The sequence below is a fragment of the Ochotona curzoniae genome, unplaced genomic scaffold (genome assembly GCF_017591425.1).
Source record: "Ochotona curzoniae isolate NIBS_2020 unplaced genomic scaffold, NIBS_Ocur_1.0 scaffold_4701, whole genome shotgun sequence".
Taxonomy (NCBI): domain Eukaryota; kingdom Metazoa; phylum Chordata; class Mammalia; order Lagomorpha; family Ochotonidae; genus Ochotona; species Ochotona curzoniae.
Genome location: NW_024467122.1, coordinates 78,404,904 through 78,430,452, shown reverse-complemented (window position 1 = coordinate 78,430,452; position 25,549 = coordinate 78,404,904). Strand labels below are relative to the sequence as shown.

Below are 25,549 nucleotides of genomic sequence, written 5' to 3'. Positions count from 1 at the left end.
TAAACCATCTGCCTTGTTTTCTGAAATTCATGTTTTTTTTTTAAATCAAGCTTTCTATCTCTGAAATAAACTTGATGTGTAATTATCATCTTTCCTTTATACACATGGTCTTCGAGACATTAATGGGAACGTGTTGCCTAAGTCCTTCGGATGCATCTCGAGCCATTTCTTTTGGTTTCTAGCTATACTCTTCTTCAAACAGTGTCGTCTATTTGAGTAATTTATTTTCCGTAACAAGAATTCTGCTTGTTATCTGGAATATTTATATACTTTCTAGTCTGGATTTTCTCTTTTAATACAGCCATTATTCACACTGTTTTTTTTTTTTTCATTGAGGAGCACAGATGTAGAAAGAGTACTATAAAGGACTCCAGATAATCATAAAGGTAACACAAAGGACTAAAAAAGTTGTGCAAATAACAAGAAAAAAAGCAGAAAGACAGAAAGGAAGGACTACTCTGCACACGCTGTGAAGCTCAGGGTCACAGCAGCTAACCCTAGTGCCCAGTACACAGGGACTTGTTCCCCAGGCTGACAATGGGCAAAAAAAAACCCCAGTACTGACCCAAGCACAGGCAGGAGAGTCCAAGGATGCATCAAAAACTCGACCTGTAACACCACCAACAACATCCTAAGGATTCAGAACCATCTGTCAAGTACATTTTAATGTAATTTGTTGTTTTAAGGATAAAGAAGTAAAGACAGTTTTATTTTTCTGCTGCAAGTTTAAAAATGGAACAAATTCTGATGGCCACATGTCCATTGCCCAGCCAGGAGAGCAGGCATTGTGGGTGCTTTGGATCAGTAAGCTAATGTTCAGTTTTTCTGATGGTTCAGTGTAACTGGCAACACAATAATAAGGAAAAAGAGGCATGATGAGCCAGATGTAAGAAGTTTACTGACAAGCGGAAGAGAAGACTTGGTTCCCAGAACTGAAGTACCCAGAAAAGACAGCACTTGAAGAAAGGAAGTGAAGATTAAATCAGAAATCAATGATATACTACATAGAGAATTACACAGACACAAACATACAGGGATATACCTATAGATGCTTTAGTAACAGAAAAAGGGAAACAAAAAAATAGTAAGAGTTAAAACTTGGGAGGGGGAATATCAGTAAAGATAACATATCTTTGGCTCTGGCTTCATGGCATAGTGGGCAAAGCCCAGACCAGTGATGCCTACACCCCATATGGGCACCAGTGCGTGTCTCAGCTGTTCTACTTTCTGTTTTCCTTTTTGAAGATGTATTAATTTTTATTGGAAAGGCAGATTTTTAGAGAGTAGGAGAGACAGAGAGAAAGATGTTCCATCTGCTGGTTCACTCCCCAAGTGGCTGCAAAGGCCAGAGCTGAGTTGATCCGAAGCCAGGAGACAGGAACCTCCTCCAGGTCTACCACATGGGTACAGAGTCCCAAGGCTTTGGAGCATCTTCGAAAGCTTTCCCATGCCACAAGCAGGGCGTTGGATGGGAAGTGGAGTGGCCAGGACATGAGCTGGTGCTCATACGGGATCCCAGCGCATGCAAGGTGAGGACTTTAGTCGCTAGGCTACTGCACCTGGCCCAGCTGTTGTACTGTCAACTCAGCTCCTTGCTAATGGCCTGACAAAAGTAGCAAAGATGGCCCAAGTCCTTAGTCCCTGTCACCCACAAGGATTGCTGGGAGTCCCATATTGGTGGCAGGGGTCCAAGCATTTGGACCATCTTCTGCTGCCTTCCCAGGCACATTAGCAGGGAGCTGGATGGGAAGCAGAGCAGCCCAGAACTTCAACTCACTCGTGCGTGCGCACTCTCTCTTTCTGTTTTAAAACTTTCCCCCTCTCTTTATTTGAAAGGCAGAGCCATGGAGGAAGAAGAAAAGACAGTGAGATCTTGCATGTGCTGATTCACTGTCAACTGTCAATGGCCAGGGCCGGGACAGGCTGAAGCCAGGAGCTTCATCCGGGTCTCCCACACAGATGCAGGGGCCCACACACTTGAGCCATCATCCATTGCTTTCCCAGGCATATTAGCAGGGAACTGGATCTGAAGTGGAGCATCTGGGACACAAACTGGCACTCACATGGGATGCCAGTACTACAGGTGGAAGCTTTATCCACTGTGTCACAGCACTAGCCACCACATTAGGTTTCAATAAATCTAACAGGATTGGAGCCATACCTACAAAGTATGTTTTCTGGCCACAAAGGGATGATATTAGAAATGAGTAACAGAAGCAAGTTTGGGAAAGTCACAAATATGTAGAAACTAAACAGTATGCTCCTAAAAACCAACTGGCAAAGAGGGAATCGCAGGGGAAATTAGGAAATATGTAAAGATGAATGAAAAGAGAACGAAATGTAACAAAACTTGTAGGTTTCAGTGAAAGCAGTACTAAAAAGGGGAACTTACAGTGAAAAAACACCCATGTTAATGTTATAGTCTGAGCACCATTTGTCCCGTGGACTCATACAGATGGTTAAGCCCCCAAAGAAGTAAGTAGACATACTAATATATTAGTATATACTTAGTAAGGTAATATACTAACACACTAAGAAGGCAGAAGATTAACCCAATTACAGTGCAGGTAGGCCTAGGAGATGTCCTGGGTGATGGGGCGCCCCCAGAAGGCAGGCAGCACTAGATGGCTGGCTCTGCAGTCTGAGGGGGATTCAGCTGTGACTCCTGGTTTGCCAGGTGATTCTCCACAAGCGTTCCATCAGTGGCACCCGCTGGACCTCCCAAAGTTCAATGATTGGGGCACCTGTGGCTGAACCTGAACCTCTAAACTGCACAATAATAAATCATTTTTCTTCATAAAGTTACTTGTGTCAGGTATGTCATCTTACTAATGAAAAGCTACACAACCAAAGAAAGGAGAACAAATCAATCAAATAGAAAGCTTATTCTTCCACCTTAAGAAACCAGAAAGGAACATCAAACCAACTCAAAACAAGCAGAAGCAAATGATAAAGATTAGAGTGGAAGTAAATAAAATAGGTAACAGAAAATGAGAGAGTTAATGAAGTTCTTTTACAAGATGAATCAGCTGAAAAACCTTGAGTTAGACTGACCAAGAAAACAAAGAGAAGTTTCAATCAAATATGAAAGAGGGAAATACTGCTACTGACCTTACATAAATATCCTGAAAGAATACTACAACTGTATGCCAACAAATTAGATAACTTGGTGAAATGAACACAGTTTCAGAAAGACATAAACGTGAAACTGAAGAAACACAGAGTCTGAGTAGAATTATAACAAGCAAAGGCCTGAATGATTAATCAGAAAAGCCATCCCAAGTCACGGAAAGAAAAGCTGGTCACAAGAAGACCAGGACCAGATGGCTTCACTGGTGAATTATGACAAACATCAAAAGAACTCCAAGTCTTCAAACTCCTTGAAGAAGCAAGAAAAGAGCAGCTCCCCAACTCGTTGAGGTCATGAGCATCCTGACACCCAGACCAGACAGACACAAGAACACCAGGGACCAATATCATTATAGCTACAGATGCAAAAGTATTCAAAACCAAATCCAGCAGCATATAAAAAAGATTACACAGCAGTACTATGAGGACTCATTCTGGGGATGGAAAGTTAGTTCAACATACAAAAGGATAAAAACCACATGATCACTTCAATATATGTGCAATAAAAGCATTTCATACAATCCAACACCCTTTCATGACAAAAAGCACTCAACAAATTAAGAAACATTCTCAACCTGATGAGGCAGCACCTATGACATGCCCTAACCCAACATCATATTTATAGCAAAAGAGACACTTTTCCTTAAGGCCAGACTGAGATAGGGTGTTCATTCTCTCCCCTCTGACTCAGCACAGTACCAGAGTCTAACCAGGGCACCCAGGCTGTTGGGAATGGAGACTTGTGCAGGTCCTTTGGGAAAGACTATCACTTCTTTAAGAATTAAACAGATTTACTACATGACCAGTAACTCTATTCTCAGGCACATACCTAGAAGAATTAAAACCAGAGTCCACATAAAAACCTGCACCAGGATATTCACTGCAGCATCTTTCAGTTCAGTCAAAAGTAGAAATAACAGAAATACTCAGTAACTGGTGAGACAATGAACAAATGTGGTACATCCATACAACGGGACCCTTATCAGTCACTATCACAAACAAGAAGGGGTCAGGATTAGAAGGGAATGAAAACCATTCTTAACGGATATGGGGTTTCATGCTCAACATATCACACTGTACCCCATACACAGGCATAACTTTTACATATTAGTTAAACATACTTCAATATCATGAACAATCATTTGAAAGAGTCAAAATAATACATAATGATGGGATCCATTTTTATTTTTTTTGTAAAGATTTATTTGTATTGGAAAGGCAGATATACAGAAAGGAACAGAGACAGAAAGATTTCCCGTCCGATGACTGAAGCCCCAAGTGACTGCAATGGCCGGTACTGCGCTCACCCGAAGCTAGGAGCCAGGAACCTCCTCCAGGTCTCCCATGAGGGTGCAGGGTCCCAAGGCTTTGGGCCTGCTTTCCCAGGAAACAAGCAGGGAGCTGGAAGGGAAGTGGAGCTGCCAGGATTAGAACCGGTGTCCATATGGGATCCTGGCGCATTCAAGGCGAAAACTTTTGCTGCTAAGCCACTGCGCCAGGCCCAAGACCTATTTTTAAAAGTCAAGAATAGTTGACAAAGATATCAACTACTTCCCATACTTAATATTCCGAGTTCCAGTCAATGCTTTAATAAAATGTTCATTCTACCTATCACTAAGCAAAAATATTGAAGCAGAGAAAGGAAGTTGTATTTGTACCTGATGGGGACTTGCGGAGGTTGGATGGGTCCTCTCTGGGAGGGGTCTGTGGGGGAGCCTGGGTACCCCTGCCCACTGAGGAGATGGATGAGGATGGATTCCACTTATGAGGTCAGGCACAGACCTGACCAAGTGCCTGCTATTCAACAGAAAAGAAAGGTGGCATTTCCTTCATTTCTTTTCTTTTTTTTTTTTTTTCCCAAAGATTTATTTATTTTTATTGGACAGTCACATTGACAAAGAGAAAGACCTTCCATCCACTGGTTTACTCTCCAAGTGGCTGCAATGCCTGGAGCTGAATGAGCTGATCTGAAACCAGGAGCCAAGAGCTTCTTCTGGGTCTCCCACGCCGGTGCAGGATCCCAAGGTTTTATTTAGGCCATCCTCAACTGCTTTCCCAGGCCACAAGCAGGGAGCTAGATGGGAAGTGGAGCTGCCGGGATTAGAACCAGAGCCCATACGGGATCCTGGCGCATGCAAGGTGAGGACTTTGGCTGATAGGCTACTGCGCCGGGCCCAAATGGTGGTATTTCTAAACCTTGTGGCATTCGCTGTACAGTTTCTCAACTGCTTTTTTACCGTTTGTGAGGAGAAAACTGGTAAACCTTTCTCTACCTACCCAGTAAACTGAAACAATTCCGAACATTGTGGACGCAAAGTTGTCCTCTCTCCCAGGGGTTGATGATGTCAGATTTGAAGTATCTCCTTTAAGTGTCATTTTGGAGCCATCACGAGATTCTGGACCACAGGAAGATAAAGTAACAGCAGAAAATATCCTGACTGTAGTCAAGGATCCAAGGTACGCCAGCTATGCCCAAATGGTTCAAGTGGGTGTTGCAGTGGGGGCAGTGAGGCACAGAATGCTGCCAGCGGGCCTGAGCCAGGCCCGTGCCGAGGGAGAAAGCGGAAGAACTGCAGCACAAAGTTCAGACAGCGGCAAACCTGCACTAGTGAGAGAGCCCGAACTCTAACACTTCATCACGAAAACATCAAACGGTCACAGGCCCACCACCATTCGTTATGTTAAAAAAGAAAAAAGGTATCTATAACCAGCCCCCCACCCCCAAAAACCATTACTAAGAGAATAAGAGAGTTACAGTACGGAACAATGACAAAATAAGTAAAACTAGAAAGACATGACATGTGCCATCAGAGACCAGACTGAGTACAAAAGACAGAGATTGAATTCAGTCACTCATCAAGTCTGTACGGAATGTCTTTAGTGCGCTGAGGCCATACCAACACACAAAGACAAAATAAAACAATAAGTAACATTTATTATAAAAGATTACCTAGTGTGCGTGAATGAAAAAAATAAAGCTGTAAAAATAGAGCTAAGGATGAAGATGAGGTTTAATTTTAAACAGGAGAGCTTAAAATTTCTAAGTGAGAAAGTGGGATTTGAATAGAGTTGGACGAGTTTAGAAAATAGCTAGGGCAAGGGCCTGAGCCAAGCGACTGTGGCAGCAGTGTGACCGGCACGCTGGAGGAATCCTGAAGAGACCAGTGTGACCACAGCGGAGGGAGTGAGGACAGCTGTACACTCCGCTTGAACAGGCCCCCCAGGCCCACCCTGCCGAGAGGAGTCCAGACAGCACAAACGGAAATGGGGACATCAGTGAAGGTCAACTCAAACAACACAACCGACAAAATAATGGCTCAGACAAGCATGTGGCATGGTGAGTGAGCAGAGTCCAGATACATTTTGAACTTCAGATGGGAAATGAGAGAACTTGAATTCAAGTAGGTTTCCAAGATGTTTTTGTCATGTGTAACTAATAAACTATAAAAGCACTAACAAAGCAAGCCCAGTAATTTACAAAAAGCATCCTGCATGAACAAAGTTATAAAAGGGGGTTAAGTAAGTCATCACCTGCAATTCCACTTCCAATCGAATCCCCTGCTAGTATTACCTGAGAAGGCAATGGAAGATGGCCCAAGTCCCTGGGCTTCTCTCACCCACAGGAAATGCAGATGAAGCTCCTGGCCTTCGGCTTCAACCTGCTCCAGGTCTGGCTATTGTAGACATTTAGGGAGTGAACCAGTGGATGGAAAATAATGCTCTGTCTATCCTGTGCTTTTGAGGAACCATGTAGTGTTCAACAGGCTAATGCTGAGCAGTGCTAACACATCCCATATGGGCAACAGCTGTGTCTTGGCTGCCTCACTTCCCATCCAACTCCCTGCCTGTGGCCTGGGAGAGCAGCTGAGGACAGCCCAAGGCCTTGGACCCTGCACTCACATGGGAGACCTGGAAGGAGCTCCTTGCTCCTGGCTTCGGATCAGCTAGGCTCTAACCATTGCAACCATTTGGGGAGTGAACCAGCGGATGGAAGATCCACCTTTTTCTTTGTCTCGCTGTAATTCTTTCACATTAAAAAAAAAAAAAACTTCAATAACTCTTTAAAAACAAGATTTCTTTTGGAAAGTATTTCTAAAGTCAATTTGAAAAATAAGTGAGTATTGGTCAGTGTTGTTGCACAGATTAAGGCCTGAGATGCTTGCATCCTATATTAGCAGCACTTTGAGTCCCAGCTGTTCCATTTTTGATCCAGCTCCCAGCTAACACACCTAGAAGAGCAGTGAAGGATGGCCCAAATCTTTGGGCCCTTGCCACTCATGGGGGAGCTGCTGGCTCAGCCCCTGCTGTAATGGCTGTTCGGGGAGTCAAACAGGAAATGGATTTTTAAAAAATCTCTCTCTCTGCTGCAACTCTGTCTTTTAAATAAATCTTTAAAAAATGAAGGGCCCGGCTCAATGGCCTAGTGGCTAAATCCTCATCTTGCAAATGCCAGGATCCCAAGTGGGCGCCAGTTTGTTGTTCCGCTTCCCATCCAGCTCCCTGCTTGTGTCCTGGGAAAGTAACAAAGGATGGTCCAAGTGCTTTAGACCCTGCACTTGTGTGAGGGACCAGGAAGAAGCTCAGGGCTCCTGGCTTTGGTTCGGCTCAGCTCTGGCTGTTTGGCCATTAGAGGAGTGAACCAGCTAATGACAGATCTTTCTGTCTCTCCTTCTCTCTATAAATCTGCTTTTCCAATAAAAATAAATATTTAAAAAATTAATTGGGAGAAACACAATCCTTGCCACCTTCTTAGAATGCTCTTATTCACATCCTCAATATTCACATGATTCCCTCCTTAACTTCCTTCAGGTCTCTATTCAACTATCAGTAAATTAGAGGGGCTCTCCCGCACAATCTGTGAAAAGCACAAGCATCCTTAGAACAATATGGATTGCTACTAACACTCCCCAGCCCCTCAGTTACTGCGTTTCACTTTAGCATTCACCATCACCTGAGAACAGTGCGTGAGTCAGAGCACTCAATAACCCGATGAATCAACGTACAATATCAGAGCCAAAACACAGCACCTGTATGGGCTCTAAACCAGGTCTCCAGTTCCCCACTCAGCATTTAGCATCTCTCTAAACTTGAAGCTTTTCATCAGTAAAAAGGTGTGCAGTAGTAACTATAGGTACCCACGCTCTCAATCAATACTAAATTTTTCTTTTTCATTTGCTTTCCCTGAAGAAACAATTACTTCAGTTTCCTCCGAGTTTCTATCCTTTGATTCCAGTTCCAGCCACCTTACAGCTGTTAAAGTGGGAAAGGATTATACTATATTTATTTAGCTTCGATTACGGGTTAGGTACTTTTAACCAAGCTTTTATTTTCATTTACCTAATTTTACCTAATTTCTCTCAACAACCTTATGGGGTAGGTACTGTGAGAGTACCTTAAAAAGAATGTGGAAAGAGAATTAAAAGACGCTTATCTTGGTGCCAAAAACAGTTGAAATCCATACACAGGTTTTTCCTAACAGGCATTTTCATGAATTTTTTGAAGAACCCTCATACTACTCCATTTTAAAGAAGAAAAGAAGGATAACGAAGATGAAGCGTCTGCCCAAAGCCGCACAGCCAGTAAGCGGCGAGCTCGATCTGAACACACACTTCCCTGGCTCCGAAGTACATGCTTTCTTTCTTACTCCATTTTTCTGCTTTCCTATAACAGTTCATCAAACACCTGACAAAACTGTTCTCACAGCCCTTACAGCTTCTGACTATAATTTAAATCTGAATATCTCCTCATGTCTTTGTTTCTAAACCCTTTCTGTGAGTATTCATTCTAATTTGCTGAGGTCTCTTAAATCAGTAACACCTTAAACCAACCATTTTAAAGGGGAATAAAATCTTGCAGACCTCCAGCTGCCATAAAATTTTATATTGTCAATGTTCTGAAATATGCATAAACTCCTTTTAATGTGCTTATTGTAAACACATAACATTTATATTAAATGGAAATAAAATTAGTACACCAATAAAATTCAAATTATAATATTTAATTTCATCTTGTTCTGCTGACATCACATACTGTTTGCGACCTGAGTATGTCTTGAGTTTAGAAGCCTTAGCCAGGACTAAGCAGTGGGCTGCACATCACATCTCGTACCACTTCCCGCTATCAGAACTGCCTGCAGGTCTGCCCTGCACGGTCCACTGAAATGCCATCAGGTAAAGGAGTAAACAAGAACAGGTCTTTGTTTTTGAGGGTTACTGGCTAGATAGTAATCTACTTGGGTGTGGAGGGGCACTGAGTAAGTGGTTCCCCTGGGACAGCCTGATGGAGCTATTTAGTAGGTAAAGAGTGTTTATGAACTTGAAGTTCACAACACGGAGTCAAGCCCTGAAACACAGACGTTTGGGAGAGCTCGTCCTAAAGGCTAGTGGCTGAAGTCCAAGAAGTCCCTGCAAAGGCATTGTCACAAGAGTCAAGAAAGAAAGCCCAGGCAAAAGAGCCTTTTTTATTTTAAAGCCACAATATTAAATTCCACAGAAGGAAGAATTAGGGCTGAAGTGAATTCTTTGGTTTGGCAGGCTACAGGGACTTCTGGCAGAAGGGCTGGGGCAGAGCAAAGCCAGGTCTCAGGAAGTTTGGCCACTAAGAGAGCAGTGCCTGGAAGACGGGCCAGCGTTTCCAATAAGCAGAAAGAGCTGCGAGATGAGAAGAGGCTGACAGCTGAAATTGGATGAGAACACAGACCTCGCTTAGGCCACTTCTTTAGCCCTAGCAGTACGAGTTTTTTAAACACCTCTGTACAGCCAGAAGGGGGGCGGTGGGGTGGGGAACAGAGCAAAGGAAGTAGATTTTCACTTGTAAGCAAGGCACCTGCTGCTGGTGCCTGTTCTGTGAAGCCTAAGGTAAGGAGCTGGCCCAGGACAGGAGAAGGATGAAGCGCATGCATGAAAGAACCCTGGTGTAGCCTTGGTCTGCAGTCTGTGCTGCTGCTGGAGGATACAGGGTGACTGCAGTGTCAGCTGGCCAGCTTAGCACATTTGGTCTGATTTGGCTAAGGAAGGGATACAAGACAAGAGAGGCCTGCCATCCCCAGGGAGAATGAAGAGGCCCCAGGCTTACTGGGGAGCTGGGAGAGGAGGCTCCAGGGCATAACCAACTGTCCTTCACTTTCGCAAACCACCCCAGCCACCCGCTTTTATCATTTGCTTTTGTAACAATATGAAAGCAAGGGACACATTTATTCTGCACACCTGATCCTTTGCCTCTGTCAAAGAACTTGTTAAAAATGAAGAACGGAGACTATGCTGCTTCAGAACTCCATCAAAGGCTTTGCTTGTCTTCCTTGCCGCCCACGGCAGCACGAGACAGAGACAATGAATAAGCAGCACACAGGCTGACCCGGGGAACAGGCAGAGTTCTCAAACTCTGCTCACACACAATTAATCTGCTCGTCTTTGTTCTGTTCCAAGGTATCTGCAGTAAGTACAGTAGGGCTGTTTTTTTGACAGAAATATATTTACCCAGAAGTTGGAATTGTGCCTACTTAACTTTTCAGAAATCTCTCCCAGACGTTGGAGAATGCTTTCCCTACCATCAGGGTTAGGTTTTTTCTACTGAGACTGCTGCACAGTAGCAGGGAAATATTTCTGTTTAGACAAAGTGATTGTAAAGGAAACACAGCACCATTGGAAATGTATTTGTCCGGAAGACTTGACTACTTCAGAGGGCGCCACAAACCTGAACTTAACAAGAGTCTAGATCCACAATTTCATTCATTATTAGCAGCCAGAACACTTTCTAGTCAAACAGCGTATATAACTGGGTGGTTAGCTAATGTACGGAAGTTATTTTTTCCCTTAAGGTCATCTATGAAATTGTGATAGCTTCGCAACAGCTGCGAATTTGTAGTCTGAGGAATAAAGGAGGAGACGAGAAAAGGCTGATCTACACACCTCGCCTTCTGAGGTCAGGAGAAATGCTGCCTGGCTGGCTACACAGCTCACAGAGCATCGCATTCATGTCTAACGCTGTTAAAGTGACCTTCACGTAAGACGGCAGTTACAGCAGTTAGCTCAGGACTACTGACACATCAGCGTCACCCCCGAGGCCCAGCTGCAGCTCACACACAGTCAACGTCCTTTGGCCTATTAGACTAAATCAGTGCTTTTCAAATTGTAGGTAATAAGAATGATTCAACGCAAATTATGCAAAATGAAATACCAAAATTCATCACAGATAGTAAGTACAATTTGATGAAAAAAAATCTTCTGGTGTGTATGCGTGTGTGGGCTGGTTTGGTAATGAATATTTATTTCTTAGAGTGGGTTATAGTAAAAAAGAAAAAAATCTAAAGCCACTACACTATCTCAGAATTGATCAACAATTACTCATTTCTAAAGTTCGGATTTTTTTTTTTAAATTTACCATGTTCTAAAATAACTCTCATTCTGAAAGTCAGAGGTCCAGAGCAAAACCATTTTCAGTCCACTCAACATGTTAATTAAAAAATTAAGTCAGAACCTACAATACTGCTCCCGGATGGACATTCCTCCAAAATTACAGATGCGCTCAGAACAAAACTGTCAAAGAAAAAGGACATACAGTTCTAACAAGTTTATTTTCTGACAATCCTGCCTATATAAACATTCTTGAATCTTCTGTGAGCCTCATTTGTCTATGTGATAATGCTAACCCTATCACATACAACAGCTCTCATCTTCAACATGTTCCGCAGTAGAAACTGACAATCTGGGATCATGTTATCAAGAACTTTCCAGTCTCCATGTAGGCAACCTTGACCGTCACTGCTGACTCTCCACTTGCGGGTAGCCTTGACTGCACAAGCACACAACTGCTCAAAAGCTTGGGCCTTGGTCAAAGGGAAGAGCAATCTACTGAGAGACCCTTTAGCTGGGACCGCCCAAGGCTCATCACACTTGGGAGTTAGAAGGCAGGATGATGGGTAAAGTCCCAGCAAGCCCAGAGCCAGGAGGAAGCTGCTGAGAAACACACTTGGGCAGCCAGAGGCACTGACTGAGACTACTGGTTCTCTTTGTGGTGGTGCAGTGTATTAGCAATTTCAGTACTCCTGGAAGGTGATAACTGGGTAATTAGTGACAAGTACTTTCATGTACACTTTAACATTCAACCTCTAACAAACATAAAGGAAGAACTTCTCCCTCTGAACTGTACAAAAAAAAAAATCAATTTAAGAAACCAAGACAGGTGCAAAAATGAGGTTCCTGTCTTTTGAATTCTAGTCTAGCTCTTGTCCCTCTGCTGCATGTCTTCCTCAGCAATGTGGAAAATGTGCCTCGGAGACCTGAGGTCACAAGTCATAAAACACTTCTGTACGTGAGTACTATTTTTAAAAAGATTCATTTTATTTATCAGAAAGCAGAATTCCAGAGAGAACAGAAACCTTCCATCCTTTAGAAATGGTCCATCCAAATGGTGGCACTGGCCAGGCCTGGAGCTCCCGTGTGGGTGGTGGGCACCCAGGCACTGGCACTATCTATCGCCCTTTGCTTTCCCAGACTCGACAGCAGGAGCAAAGGCAAGTGGAGCAGCTGGGACAGGAACTGATGCCTGTAAGGGATGCCACACTGCAGGTGGCGATTTAACTCATCCAGGCACAATACTGGCTCCCAGCACTTAAAAAAAGTTATGTGATTTTTTGAGATTAAACAGATGATTATTTCCCAAACTGCAGGAAAAACAAAACAAAAAAAAAAAACACCTCGTCAAGGCAAGGAGAAAAAATAGAAAAGTTCCTTTACTACCTTAAAGTGGCTTATTTACCTGTATCAATGACGCTAAAATAACAAGAACACAAAGGGGCAGCACGGTGGTGTAGCAAGCTAAGCCTCTTTCCACAGTGGTGGAGTCCCAGCCACCCCACTTCCAGCCTGGGAGGGTAGTAGAGGATGGCTCCAGTCTCTGGGCTCCTGCACCCACCTGGGAGACTGGGAGGAAGTTTCTGGCTCCTGGCTTCAGACTGGCCCAGCTCTGGCCACTGGCAGTGAACTAGTGGATGAAAGATCTGTCTTTCCTTTACTATAACTCTGACTTTCCAATAATTTTTTTTTAAAAAATTCCAAAATTATCAAAACCTTATCAGAACAGAGTATATGTAAACTGACAAAAATCTACACAGATTAGCCATTGCTCTGAAGATGGAGCTCCTGGGCTCCACTGAGCCAGTGACTCTAATCTCATCCTACCTGCTGTTCAGAGTAAACAGCTTCTGTCGCATGTGCAGCCCCGAGGAAGCCGACCCCGCTCTGGGATGCTCGTGGTCCTCTGCCTCCTCTACCAGCTAACTAACACCTGCCTTACTTACCACTCCCTGCGTTCAGGTCTTTCAGAGAGAGCCAGACTAGAGAACCTACTACAACAAACGTCCTCCCAGACGGCCAGCTTCATGCTCTCACACACTGCCATTAGCCTCTTCAGTCCTTCCCTCTGCCCTAAAGCCACGCTTCTGATGTTTTTGTGACATCCTCAGTAGACATGGATTAAAATATTTGTTACTATGTGAGTCTGGGTTAATTTGTTAATTTAAGTCTTGGGAATAATGTCTCACAGTAGTTATATATTCATCCTAACTTGTAATCAAGACATGTATACAACCCATAATTTGATATATGTTGATCTCTATAGCTATCTATTTATCTATATATTCAACCTAAATTATAGGTAAAGAAATTCAGTTAAGTATTTGTATTTATTAAATTGCCAAATAAGCTGAAAATTTTTAGACATCTACTTTAAATGGCTGTGTAACATATTCTTTTATTCTGTTAGTGAATATGTGACAGATTCAAAATTCTATGAAAGACAATTTGGCAGTATAAGTCCAAAATTCAAAGATATGCATATGCCCCCTGCTTCAGAAATATTATTTCTAGAGATCTCCCCTAGGGAAATAACTAGATGTTTAATAAAAAAGGATGTTTCTTTTTTGAAAGATTTACTTTTATTTTAAAGACAGATTTACTGAAAGAAAGGACAGAAAGATTTTCCATCCACTGGTTCACTCCCAAAGGGCTGCAACAGCTGGAGCTGAGCTGGTACAAAGTCAGTTTCTTCTGGGCCTCCCACGTGGGTGCAGGGGTCCAAGGACTTGGGTTTTCCTCTATTGTTTTCCCAGGCCATAAGCAAAGAGCTGGATAGGAAGTGGAGTAGCTGGGACACAAGCTGGTGCTCTTATGGGATTCCGGTACTTGCAGGTGGAGGATTAGCCTGTGAGCCACCATGCTGACACCAAGGATGTTTTAGCACATGGTTGTAATTTATTATGAATTACAAATATATAAATTATAAATATTAGGTAATTTATTATAAATTGCCTAAACCAAGTAAATACCATAAGTCACAGAGAACTACTACAAATTATATTATAGAAATATATCCATTGCCATTAAAAATACACCAGGGAGACGGACTACTGAGGTGCAGTGGGTTAAGCTGCCACCTGTCATGCTTAGCATTCCATATGAGCCACAGTTTGAGTCCTAGCTGCTCCTCTTCCAATTCAGTGCTTTGCTAAAATGTATGTGAAAACAGGAAAACAACCCAAGTTCCTGGGTCCCCACCACTCACGGGACCATCTGGCCGGGCTGAGGGCGGGGTGAGCAGATATCAGAGGGTGAAAGATTGTTGTCATTCTGCCTCTTAAATCAATGTATCTTTAAAAAAATCACTTATGATCCATTCCTCTCCTTAATAGTTGATGCCAGTTTAAATAGTTCATCTTACAAGCACATGGCTTTAGGGCAAGGAGCATTTCTGACCTTGAAAGTTCCTTAGTAGTCAACAACATTACACACCCTGTCTGTGGTGTAGGACTGGCTTTTAAAATTCATTGCAGACTGAAATTTTATAAAACACAACAAAAATGAGCAATTAAAAATAAGGCATATATCAAATGCAAGCCTCAGTTCTCATTCAAATAAGAAACATAAAGTTACTCCAGCAAATTGCCTACAAATGTTTCTATATTTCTCCATTTCTGCACCCATCTCATCCCAGACAGGTGGCAGCTGGCAGCGTGTGCTCTGAGCACCGCTGGGAGCGGCCAGGAAGCCATGATGCTGTGGCCCAATGACTGCGGAATGGATCCTGAGCCAACACTGGGAGACTTTTCTGCGCTGGAAAACACTCTTCAATAAACAAAAATACAGGCCTCTTCTATTATTTTTACTCATTAGCCTAAGATGCTTTTCTAATGTTAATATATTTCAATAAGGTTATATATGGTTTAAAAATTTTCCAAAGGAATAGAATACAACCTTTTACAGAGGGAATTTGGCTTCAGAGAAGTAATATTTTCCCAATATTACTTTCCCTGGGGAAGCCATGATTGTTCTAGCATACCAACAACCACCATGGAGTACAGATTCATGTGGCTGAAATGGGAACACGAGAAATCGTGTGAACTGAAATTGAGACTTTAAAGTGCCTATCTGCTCCCCATCTCATCTGCCAGTTCCTCGGCAAAGTCAACACAGTCCCAGGGGAGAAAGCTGAGTGAGCCTGTCCCACGTCGCCTGAGGACTGAATTATTGATGGACTTCTTTGGACTTGGGCCAGAACAACGAGGAGGAAAAACATTTTACCTCACATTAAGATTAAAAACAGCTCAAGTCCCAAGGAATTCCTTGAGAACATGGCAGAAATGAAGTCTCACTTTTGAGAAGCTCATGGTCAAAGGCAGAGAGCCCTAAAAGCTCTGTGGGTTACAAGCTCAAGATCCTCAATGTTTACATTAAGGGCATGGAAACACTTGTTATAGTCATGTTTTAAAAGATTTTATTTGAGAGGCAGAGTGACCGAGTCAGAGAAGGAGATGGCCCACTTGTTGGTTCACTCCCCAGACAGTAGCGACAGCTGGGGCTGGACCAGACCCAAGCCAGAGTCAAGAGCTTCATCCGGGTCGTCCACGTGGGCACAGAAACCCAAGAACCTGGCCTGCCTTCTGCTGCCTTTCCAGGCGTGTTAGCAGGGAGCTGGCTCAGAAGCAGACCATCTGGAACATGAACCAGTGCTCCAATACAGGCTCCTGTGACATAGGCTTAACCCACTGTGACACAACGCAAGCCCAACTGCTGCAATTTCAATTTATTGATAGAAAAAAAAAAAAAAAGAAAGAGAAAAAAGGCACTACATACTGTGCCTTACATAAAGTAGGTGGATGCTCAGCCTAAGTTCACTAGAACTGAGCTCTTCCAGCCATCCAATAGGGCAAGGTTGCATGCTTTATTTCTCCAGCTTTATCAAATGAGGGATTGACAGCCAGATCAAAAATGTGAGTGGTGACTTAGTAAGACAGGAGTAAGACCCTAATAAACGAGACAGAAGCTAAAGTCAGAAAAGAAGCCTAATGATAAAGCGTGAACAACAGAAGATGTAATTTCTAAAGGTCTCAAAAGAGAGCAGGACTATGCTTCTCGAAGGGCTGAAGACACAAAGAGGAAAAAAATCTCGCTCAAAACTAAAAAGTGATAAAATTCAATCCACACAGAATCTTGTGGTATTATTCTTTCTTCCCATCTCATAGAATATTTGTAAAACCGAAGCCAAGTGCACACATCTTAAATGTGCAACCTGATAAAGTTTGACATCTGTACACCCCCATGTGACCATGTGACCAGTCAAGAGCCAGCGCCAGGGCCAGCTGTGTCTGGCTGGCTGCCCACTTACCACCCCGGGTCAGGTGGAATCTGATGGAACCATACAGAATGGGTGGCTTTTTCACTCAAGCCTCCATTCCTGAGATGTTCACGCTGTTGTGGACATCTGAAGGTCACTCCTTTTTAATGCCAACTAGTCCTGCTCTTGTCCAAACGTATTACAAATGTGTCTATGCATTCTGCTGGCAGACATCTATCTGGTAGCTCCCCATCCTCCGCTGTGGACACTAGCTGCGTAGTGGCTGTGTGAGCAATCATTTCATTTGCATATCTGCCCACGTGTTTGCAGACTCACAAGGTTGATGTAGACGAGGCTAGCTTTCTGAGGTCACTCTACCAATTTACTCCCTCACCAGCAATGTGAATTTCAGAGTTCTGATAGAAACATTTTTCAAGTTTTAAAAAGCTCTCTAGGTGAACCCCAAGAATTCCGAAGCTTTTTGTATTTTTATATCTTAATCTTTTACTCAGAAATAACAATGTGTTTGTACATCTCAGCGGATACATAAGATGGTTTTTAGGGGCGTGCAAATAAAATAGTAAATTTTACTAGTATGGTAAAGGACACTAGTGCCCTTCTTCAGATAGCTATGTTGTTTTATACGCTTGGGATGACTGCAAGTGGCTGCCATTTGTGCATGCCTGATTGAGAAGAATCATGGAATACCTGCTTCTAACTTAACTAGCTCTTAACAAATGGACAAGTCCCTAAAAAGTGTCCTACAAAGGCAATATTAATAATCTAAGTGCAGGTCCTGGCATGGTAACCTAGTGCCTAAAAGTCCTCGCCTTGCACACACCAGGATTCCATACAGGTACCGCTTCTGTCCCAGTTGCTCCACTTCCCATCCAGCTCCCTGCTTGTGGCCTGGGAAAGGAGTCAACGACGGCCCAAAGCCCTGGGACCCTGCACTCATCTGGGAGACCGGGAAGAAGCTCCTGGATTCAGATTGGCTCAGCTCTGGCTGCTGTGGCTATCTGGGGAGAGAACCAGCAGATGGAAGATCTTTGTCTCTGTCTCTCCTCTGTAAATACATCTTTCTTAAAAAAAAAAAAAAAACTCTAAAAAAAAAGTCTGATGGGTGCTTAAAAATATTAGAAGGTAAAATCTGTGACTATCTAGTCAAACATACTGTATGAAGCAAATATTCAAAACTCAAAAGTTGGGCCCGGCGCGGTGGCGCAAGTGGTTAAGTCCTCGCCTTGCACGCCCGGGATCCCATATGGGCGCCGGTTCTATCCCGGCAGCCCCACTTCCCTTCCAGCTCCCTGCCTGTGGCCTGGGAAAGCAGTTGAGGACGGCCCAAAGCTTTGGGACACTGCGCCCGCGTGGGAGACCCGGAAGAGGCTCCTGGCTTCGGATCGGCATAGTATCGGCCTGTTGCGGCTCACTTGGGGAGTGAATCATCGGACGGAAGATCTTCCTCTCTGTCTCTCCTCTCTGTATATCCGCCTTTCCAATGAAAAAAATAATAAAAATAAATCTTTAAAAAAAAAAAAAAACTCAAAAGTTTTAAAATACAGAATTTAATACTGCTAGATCGGTTTTTAAAAAATTTTTTTTAAAGATTTATTTATTTTTCTTACAAAGTCAGATATACAGAGAGGAGGAGAGACAGAGGAAGATCTTCTGTCTGATGAGTCACTCCCCAAGTGACCACAACGGCTGGTGCTGTGCCGATCCGAAGCCAGGAGCCAGGATTTCCTAAAGGTCTCCCACACAGGTACAGGGTCCCAAGGCTTTGAGCCGTCCTCGACTGCTCTCCCAGGCCGCAAGCAGGGAGAGAGAAGGGAAGCGGGGCTGCCAGGATTAGAACCAGTGCCCATATGGGATCCCGGCGCGTTCAAGGCAAGGACTTTAGCTGCTAGGCCACTGCGCCGGGCCCTAGATGGGGTTGTACTTACTCATTCATTTTTTGTTATTTTGCACTAAAAATGTAAAACATGAAATAGTGGGTGTAACACCTGTTACCCCAGCATCTGTAACGTACAATGAGAACTGTATAAAATACACAGCTAAACATTTCAAAGTAAATTTACATATACCAGGTATATATACACAATTTTTTAATCAACAGTGTTTACCATTCAGAGCTGAGACTTGTTCTAAAGCTAGTTTGTTGGCAGAGGTGAACTCCAAAGTTTTAAAGTTATACAGTCAAGTAGGCTTCTGTTCTTGGTGTTAAAGTATCTGAACTGTGGGAGAGTCGCGGTGGGGACACTAGAACTCAGGCATGAGAGGACTTGCCCAGGGACTGGTGCTGCCCTAACCTCAACAGCTATGCGTGGGATTCCAGTGCCTACGTTAGTAAGATTGACTGAATGACACATTTAAGATAAGCCTATTTCCTTCCGTTGTTACCTGAAAGGCAAAAATATTTACCTGTAATTCATGAAGTAAATTTGGTGACCTATGTAATAACTTACTCGGACATGCTTCACCCCAAGACAGGCAATTGTTTGGAAAAAGAAATGGACATATGGAAAGAGGCATGACAAGACAACTGGAGGACATCTGTAGAATCTAGGTTGTTGCACATGCGTATCCACTGTACAACCGAGACTTTTCATGATATTAGGAGAATAACAGGTTTACTCATGCTGACAACGACAAATGCAATTAAAAGCAGTGCAATGACACAAGGGAAAGTTACAAATGGGAGGGACATTCCAGTGGCCTGCTTTTAGACACAGAAGTTCCTGTTATCTTCAGAGGAGATAGGTGCTGGAAACCACATATGACATAAAACTATGAAAGTTTGATCTGTAAGGCAGGCATAGTAGGAGATTAAGAACAGCAACTCGTCATGCAATAGATCAGAACAGCATACTATAATAAAGGTGATATGATTGAAGTTTCTTATTAAACTGTATCATACTTTCTGACCACAGCTAACAAACCACAGAGTGAAGCTGAGGATGAGAAGAGATTCTGTGAGGAAGGAGTTATCCCTCCTTCACACTATACAGAATAGAAATGTGTAAAGATTACGGGCCAGACAAAGGTCCCCCAGTGTGCAGGCCAGCCCAGCTGGTCGCACCCTGTTCAGATCCCACACCCCTGGCACCACACGGCTCCCATGGGGCTGTCCGGATAGGTCCAGCCGTCTCCCCATTCCTGCTCTGTCCCGCCAGCTCCGGCTGCTGCCAGCCAGCTCTTCCCTAGCGCAGCAACTGAAATCTGGCCGCACCTGTGCTTCTCCCTCATACAGACTCCTTGGGGGGTCACACAGACTTGAACTCCCACAGAACTGGCCTACATAGCAAAGTGACAGTATGTCAAATGTGAAAGTAAAATTTTTTTTCCCCAGGGAGCTTTTTATAGCATCATCATCTACTGAGCTCTAAGTAGATGTAAAACGGGGAAAACATCTCACAGGCTTGGGATGCAAATAATGAGAACATATCAGAAGCAGATAGTGCGGCGACCAAGAACAGGGATCTTTTTCTAATCTGCCTCTTCCTGGAAACGCCAACATGCCACCATCCATTATAAAACAATCCTTTTTTTTTTTTTTCAAGTCTTAGGTTCTTCCCTTGAGCTTGTATAAAGTGTGAATAGATTTTCTTTCTTGTTTCTATTTTAAGCAATCTACAAACTTAATGCTTTTTCTTTCCTTGTTGTATGTTCTATTTTCCTTTGGTATGGAATTGTAACTTTCAGGAATTTGCAAGCACAATTTAATATATAACTAGGACCACTTCTGGTAGCATTCTTCCATTCTACAAATAACTACAGGTGGTCAACCTGTACAAGCAACACGTTCATGGAACGTTCAGTTGTTTTACTCTCAGAAGACCCGTTTCAAATGTTAATTCTAAGGAAAGCTGATGTGGAATGCATAAATCACCAAACTGGCCATCATCTTTAATTCACTGTTGATAATGGATAATACATCTATACATTAAAATTGTTTACATCTCACTGGACAACTGCAGTTGGGGACTCCCTGAAGGCCTTAGGGAAGCCAAAATCTTACCCCTTTTCAGCAATATGGTACTACAGCTTGAAAAATAACCTGTTATTCTAGCAGAAATATTCTGCCTTAATGTAAGACCTTCAGTTTGGATGCAAGTTCCTCCTCTCCCCATGTGAGGTTGTGAGCATTGGGAGGGAGCCTACGGATGATTACATTTGCAAAAATGCTTATGCCAGACAGTCCAAGCAGTTAATCCACACGAGCGCATGGGCCAAACGCTAGTTCCTCCCCAACTCCTCAGCCTAGTGCCCTTTCCATCCCACAACCGCGCCAAGCCAAATAAGAGAGAGGGGAAAAAAAAGGGAATAAGTGATGAAGTCCATCCATGACCTCAACTTCACTCAGTTTCAGTCTGGCTACTCATGATGTCACTTCCTTTTGAGAACGGGGGTATTTTTCCCCCTCCCTGGTCTTGCCATCTCCATGTAACTATACTCACGCCAAAGCCCTCCCCGCCCAGGCCTATTTCTGTTCCTCAAGGATGCGCATCTATAGTCTCTGAGGCGCCTGCACCCTAGCATGCCCGACTCCTTCTCACGCTGACGGCCGATTTCAAAGCCATTGACTGCCCACTACCACTAAACGCCAAATCAAAGGGAATCAACCTTAAAACACAAGCCACACATGGCAGTGTCATGTCCCCTTCATCACTCCAAGGGCCTGAACGTTGGGCATGACGGGGCCGATGCTTTCTAGAGAAAAACAGCCCCGTGATCAACCTTGCCACCTAGGAACACGGCGAGCTATTGTGGGGAGGGCAGCGGGAGGCCAAAAGAATCAGGTCTGGGATCCGATCGAAAACAAATATGGAGGTGAAAAAGGCACACGGAGCTGACTGGCCCCAGCAGTCAGCGAGCACCCCGCCCCCGGCTTATTGGGGTGTCGCTTTACACCACAAGGTGGGCACCCGCCAGGCACGTATACCCAGCACCAGGATAGGGCAGGCGGGGCACCCGGAATCTCGCGCTCAAGGAAAACTCAACAAGTCTGGAAGGCGAAGCAGGGATGCACGGCGAGCGGCGGGGGCGCGGCGGCCTCGGGATGCCCAACTACCCGTTCCCAGAAGCCGCCGGCCGACTCGGCCCCGACGTCCGCCCCGGCTCCACGCCGGAGCCCACGCCTCCGCCCCAGGCCCCCGGGTGGCCGCCGCTTTCCGGGAGGAAGGCAGCGTCGGGCCTGCGGGGGCCCGGACCCGCCTTCGAAAGTGGGTGGAAGGATGGCCGCCCTGGCGGATTCTTTATAATTTTTTTTTTTTTTTTGCGGGCGCGGCTCCCGCCTGCTCACCCCAGTCCTCCACCCCCGCCAACCCCAACCCTCGTCGCCTCCCGTGGCCTTGACCCCGTCAGCCCCGCGCAGCGCTGGGCCGAGCCGTTAAGCCTTCGCCGCGGCCGGGCTCGGGGCTGAGGCGATGGGGAAAGGGGGCGGGCGCGCCATCATGAAGGGGAAAATGGTGGGCGGGCGGGCTCGCGCGCCGCGGCCGCCACCGCCGCCGCCGCCGTACTCACCCGGGCCGGCCAGTGCGGGTAGCCCTTCATCTTGGCGAACACCAGGTCGCCCGCTTTGTACTCGCGGGGCCGCGGACGCGCCATCCCGGCCGCTCCCCTTCCCCGGTCGTCCTTGGTCGTCGCGAAGATGCCGGGAGGCCGTCCCCACCGCCTCCCTCAGCGCTCCACCCCTCCCCGCGGACCGACGACGGACTGCGCCGCTGGCTCCTCCGCGGGCCTCGAGCCGGCCGGCCGGGTGGCCAGGCGGGCAGGCGGGCAGGCGGGCGGGCGGGCGAACGAGCGACCGCTTCGACGAAGGGGAAAGCGGCGAGGAGGCGGCTGAGGCGAAAGGGGGTGGGCGGGAGGTGGGGGGGGCGCAGCTAGGCCCCGGCAAATCCCCGCCCGGCAGCGGGGGAGGGGAGCCCCCGGCCGCTCGGCGTTCGTCCGCGTCCGGCCGCGCCGAGGTCCCCGCTGCTGCCGCCGCCGCCGCGCGCGCTCCTCACGGGCGCCGCGTCGCCTGCCGCATGCCGCCGCCGCCGCCGCCGCCACCGGCCTCTCTCCCGGGCTGCCAGGCCTCGCGCCTCCTCCTCCTCCGAATTCCTCCTCGGGCAGCGACCGCAAACACGATCTTATTATTGTTCTCGCGCGCGCTCAGCATCCCTCCCCGCCCCGCTCTCCGCTCCCCTCCCCTCCCGCGCCGGCCGCTTAATTCCTAGGTCCACGGCCGCCTTTCGCCGAGGAAGCAGCCGAGCGCACCAGCCCCTGGCTGCGTCCTCCCCCTCGCCCCGCGAGCCGGGAGGAGCGAAGCCCGGTGGCGGGAGCGCCTACTCCGAGGGCCGCCTGCCGCTCGCTCTCTTTTGTTCTTTTGGCCCGGAGCTGCCTGCCGCGGCCCAGCCAATCACCACCGTGCCGTCCCCTCTGTCACCCTGGGTTTGCAGGGGGCACTTGCACCCGCATCCCATGCCCACCTCCCGGTCACCCCTGCCCCAACTCTCCGGCCCTGGGCGCCTCAGCCGACCACCTCTGCGTGCTCTTTGGTGAGTGGGGGTGGGGGGTGGGGTGAGGTGGGGGTGACAAAGGCGCCCCGGGCTCTTGCCAGGAGACCCTCTCTGCCTTGGGTGGGCACGGGCCCGAGTGTCAGCCACCTTGCTGGATTCTTGCGCCAGCCCTGCCTTTAAGCACAGTGCAGAGCCACCCGCCCAGGGCGGGTAGCTGTGGGAAGGTCCCTCATTCGCTCTGTGGAGCAGTCGGGATTCGAACCTGGATTCAGAGTCCCTGAGTGGGCCAGGCCTGCAGCCTTTGGGGCAGGTCTTACCCTGGCAGATCTCTTAACTTGTCTCCACTCCTGGCAGGATCCCAGACAGGGTTCTGGACCTTGGCTTGCAGCCATGTGGTGGTGATTTGTGGAGCTCAGTGCCTGAAGTCTTGGGGACCTCGCGTTGCAAGTAATCACTGCTGCAGCCTGAACTCCGTGATGGGGGCTGTTTTCAAAGACATTTTAGGGGATGCAACACTTCCTAACACTCTCCTCCCGTGATAGCAGTAAGGCAAAGAGCGCCTTGAGCCTGCCGCCATGAATGAATGAATGCTGCTTCGCTCCTCGGCCAGCCCGCGCTCAGAGGTCAGCTGGCCGGGGTTCTGCGAGCTGCTGACTTGGCCCAGCATTCAGCCTGCACAAAGGACGGGTGTCCCGTCGTCTCTCCCATCCCTGCCTGCTTGCCCTCTCGTAGAAGCTACAGCTTCTCCCAGCATTGTCGCCCTCGCTTGCTTTGTAGAGCTCTGTGTGTGTGTGTGTGTACCCCCCAGTCTTGTTCTCTGTGCTGGACTTCCAACAATGAGTGCCTTAAAGTTGCAACACATCTTCCTCACATGCCCTGCAGGCTCCTGCTTCCCCTCTTTTCCCACTGCAAGCCACAGATGGGTCTAAGTCCTTATGCCTCCGTGATAGACGTCCATAGAGGTACCTCTCACTTCTGCAACCTGCTTGCGGTGTGTAGCTGGCATGTCAGGCCCCACAGATGAACCTGTGGAATGGTTCCTATATCCTCTTACGGTCAGAGCCAGATCCCTCTGATGAGCTGCTGGAGTGGGAGCTGTCCAAAGCTGGTTCCATCCAACCTTGAAGGCAAGACCCTGGCTGAGGACTTCTTGAGTAGCAGACGGGAAGATAGAATGAAAGATTAAAAAAAAAAAAAAAAGGATTCCCTAGTTTCTGATTTAAGCGGCAGGATGAGGAGTCTGACCCTCACGAAGGTGAAGAAATGTGTGAAGAATGGGCATGTTTGGAGACCGAGATGTGGAGTCATCTTGGATGTGTGGAGATTCCCATGAGCATCCAGAGAGATGTTTAGCGATCAGCTCAGTCATACAGAAAAAGAGACCAAGGCAGAAGGTAGGTAGTGGGTGGTACACAGACACAGTGATGATTGAAACAGGTGGAGGCTGCCTAGGAGACTACGTCGCAGGAAAAAAGCAGTGATCCCGTCTGGAGCCAGTTAGCACCCGTGTTTACCGGTCAGGCAGAAGAGTCTAGAATCTCTGGGAGGAAGGGAATACCCAGATAGATGCCACTGGGAGGTGAAGAAAGACATGGGAGTAGGTCCGTCAAGCGTGGTGAGTCAGAAGGCATTGTCGGCGGCCTTGTTGGAGTCTTTGGCAGTGGAAAGAAGCAGGAGCTAGAGCAGAGGTGAGTGAAGAGGGTGGTGTGGATGCAGGAAGCACACACAGCTCGCTCGCACCGGCACAGAGGAGCTGCAAGAAAGCCCGGCTTGCTCCTGTGGTGTTTGGATTTGAAAGCTGGAGAACCGTGGGGTTCTCAAGGTGCGGTTGAAGCAATATCAGCTTGAACTGATCCTTTGGGATTTCAACATCCTCCTTGGTCAATATATCTTTGCCATCCTCTTCTCACTCATACACATTCATCTATTTTGTGGCTCGGGTATTATTTTAATCTTTCTCACACACACTCATGCTGGAAGACAGAGCTCCCTGGACCTTACATCAGAGCCCATCTCTACTTTTTCCCTGGCCAAATCCCAGGGAAATTCATCTCACGTTCCTTGGGAAAGAAAAGGCTTCTAAGATCTTGGCACCCTCTTGAGGGTGAAAGAGAGAGCTCCCACCTTGATGTGGAAAATGGGAACGATTCTAGGGTCTAAGTCCCTTATGGTCCCAAGGCACCGGAAAGTCAACATGGGCCTTGGGTGGGAGAGGGTAGGTAGGGGTCTTAGGGTGGAGGGACCCAGCACTGTCAGAGGTAACAACAAAGGGGTAACAAGAACAAGTGCATTTCGGCCACCAAGTAGAG

The 25,549-nt window shown here is 46.4% G+C and overlaps 1 protein-coding gene across 1 annotated transcript in view; it reads right to left on the bottom strand.

Moving 5' to 3' along the window:
• The window catches only part of HDGFL3 (HDGF like 3), a 60,671-nt gene extending 38,183 nt beyond the window's left edge, over positions 1 to 22,488 (bottom strand). The window contains exon 1 of the mRNA XM_040969877.1: positions 22,264 to 22,488. Within this exon, the coding sequence (XP_040825811.1) occupies positions 22,264 to 22,347 (84 nt within the window). The 5' untranslated portion in view covers positions 22,348 to 22,488. The remainder of the gene's footprint in view (positions 1 to 22,263) is intronic.
• Positions 22,489 to 25,549: the final 3,061 nt, after the last annotated feature.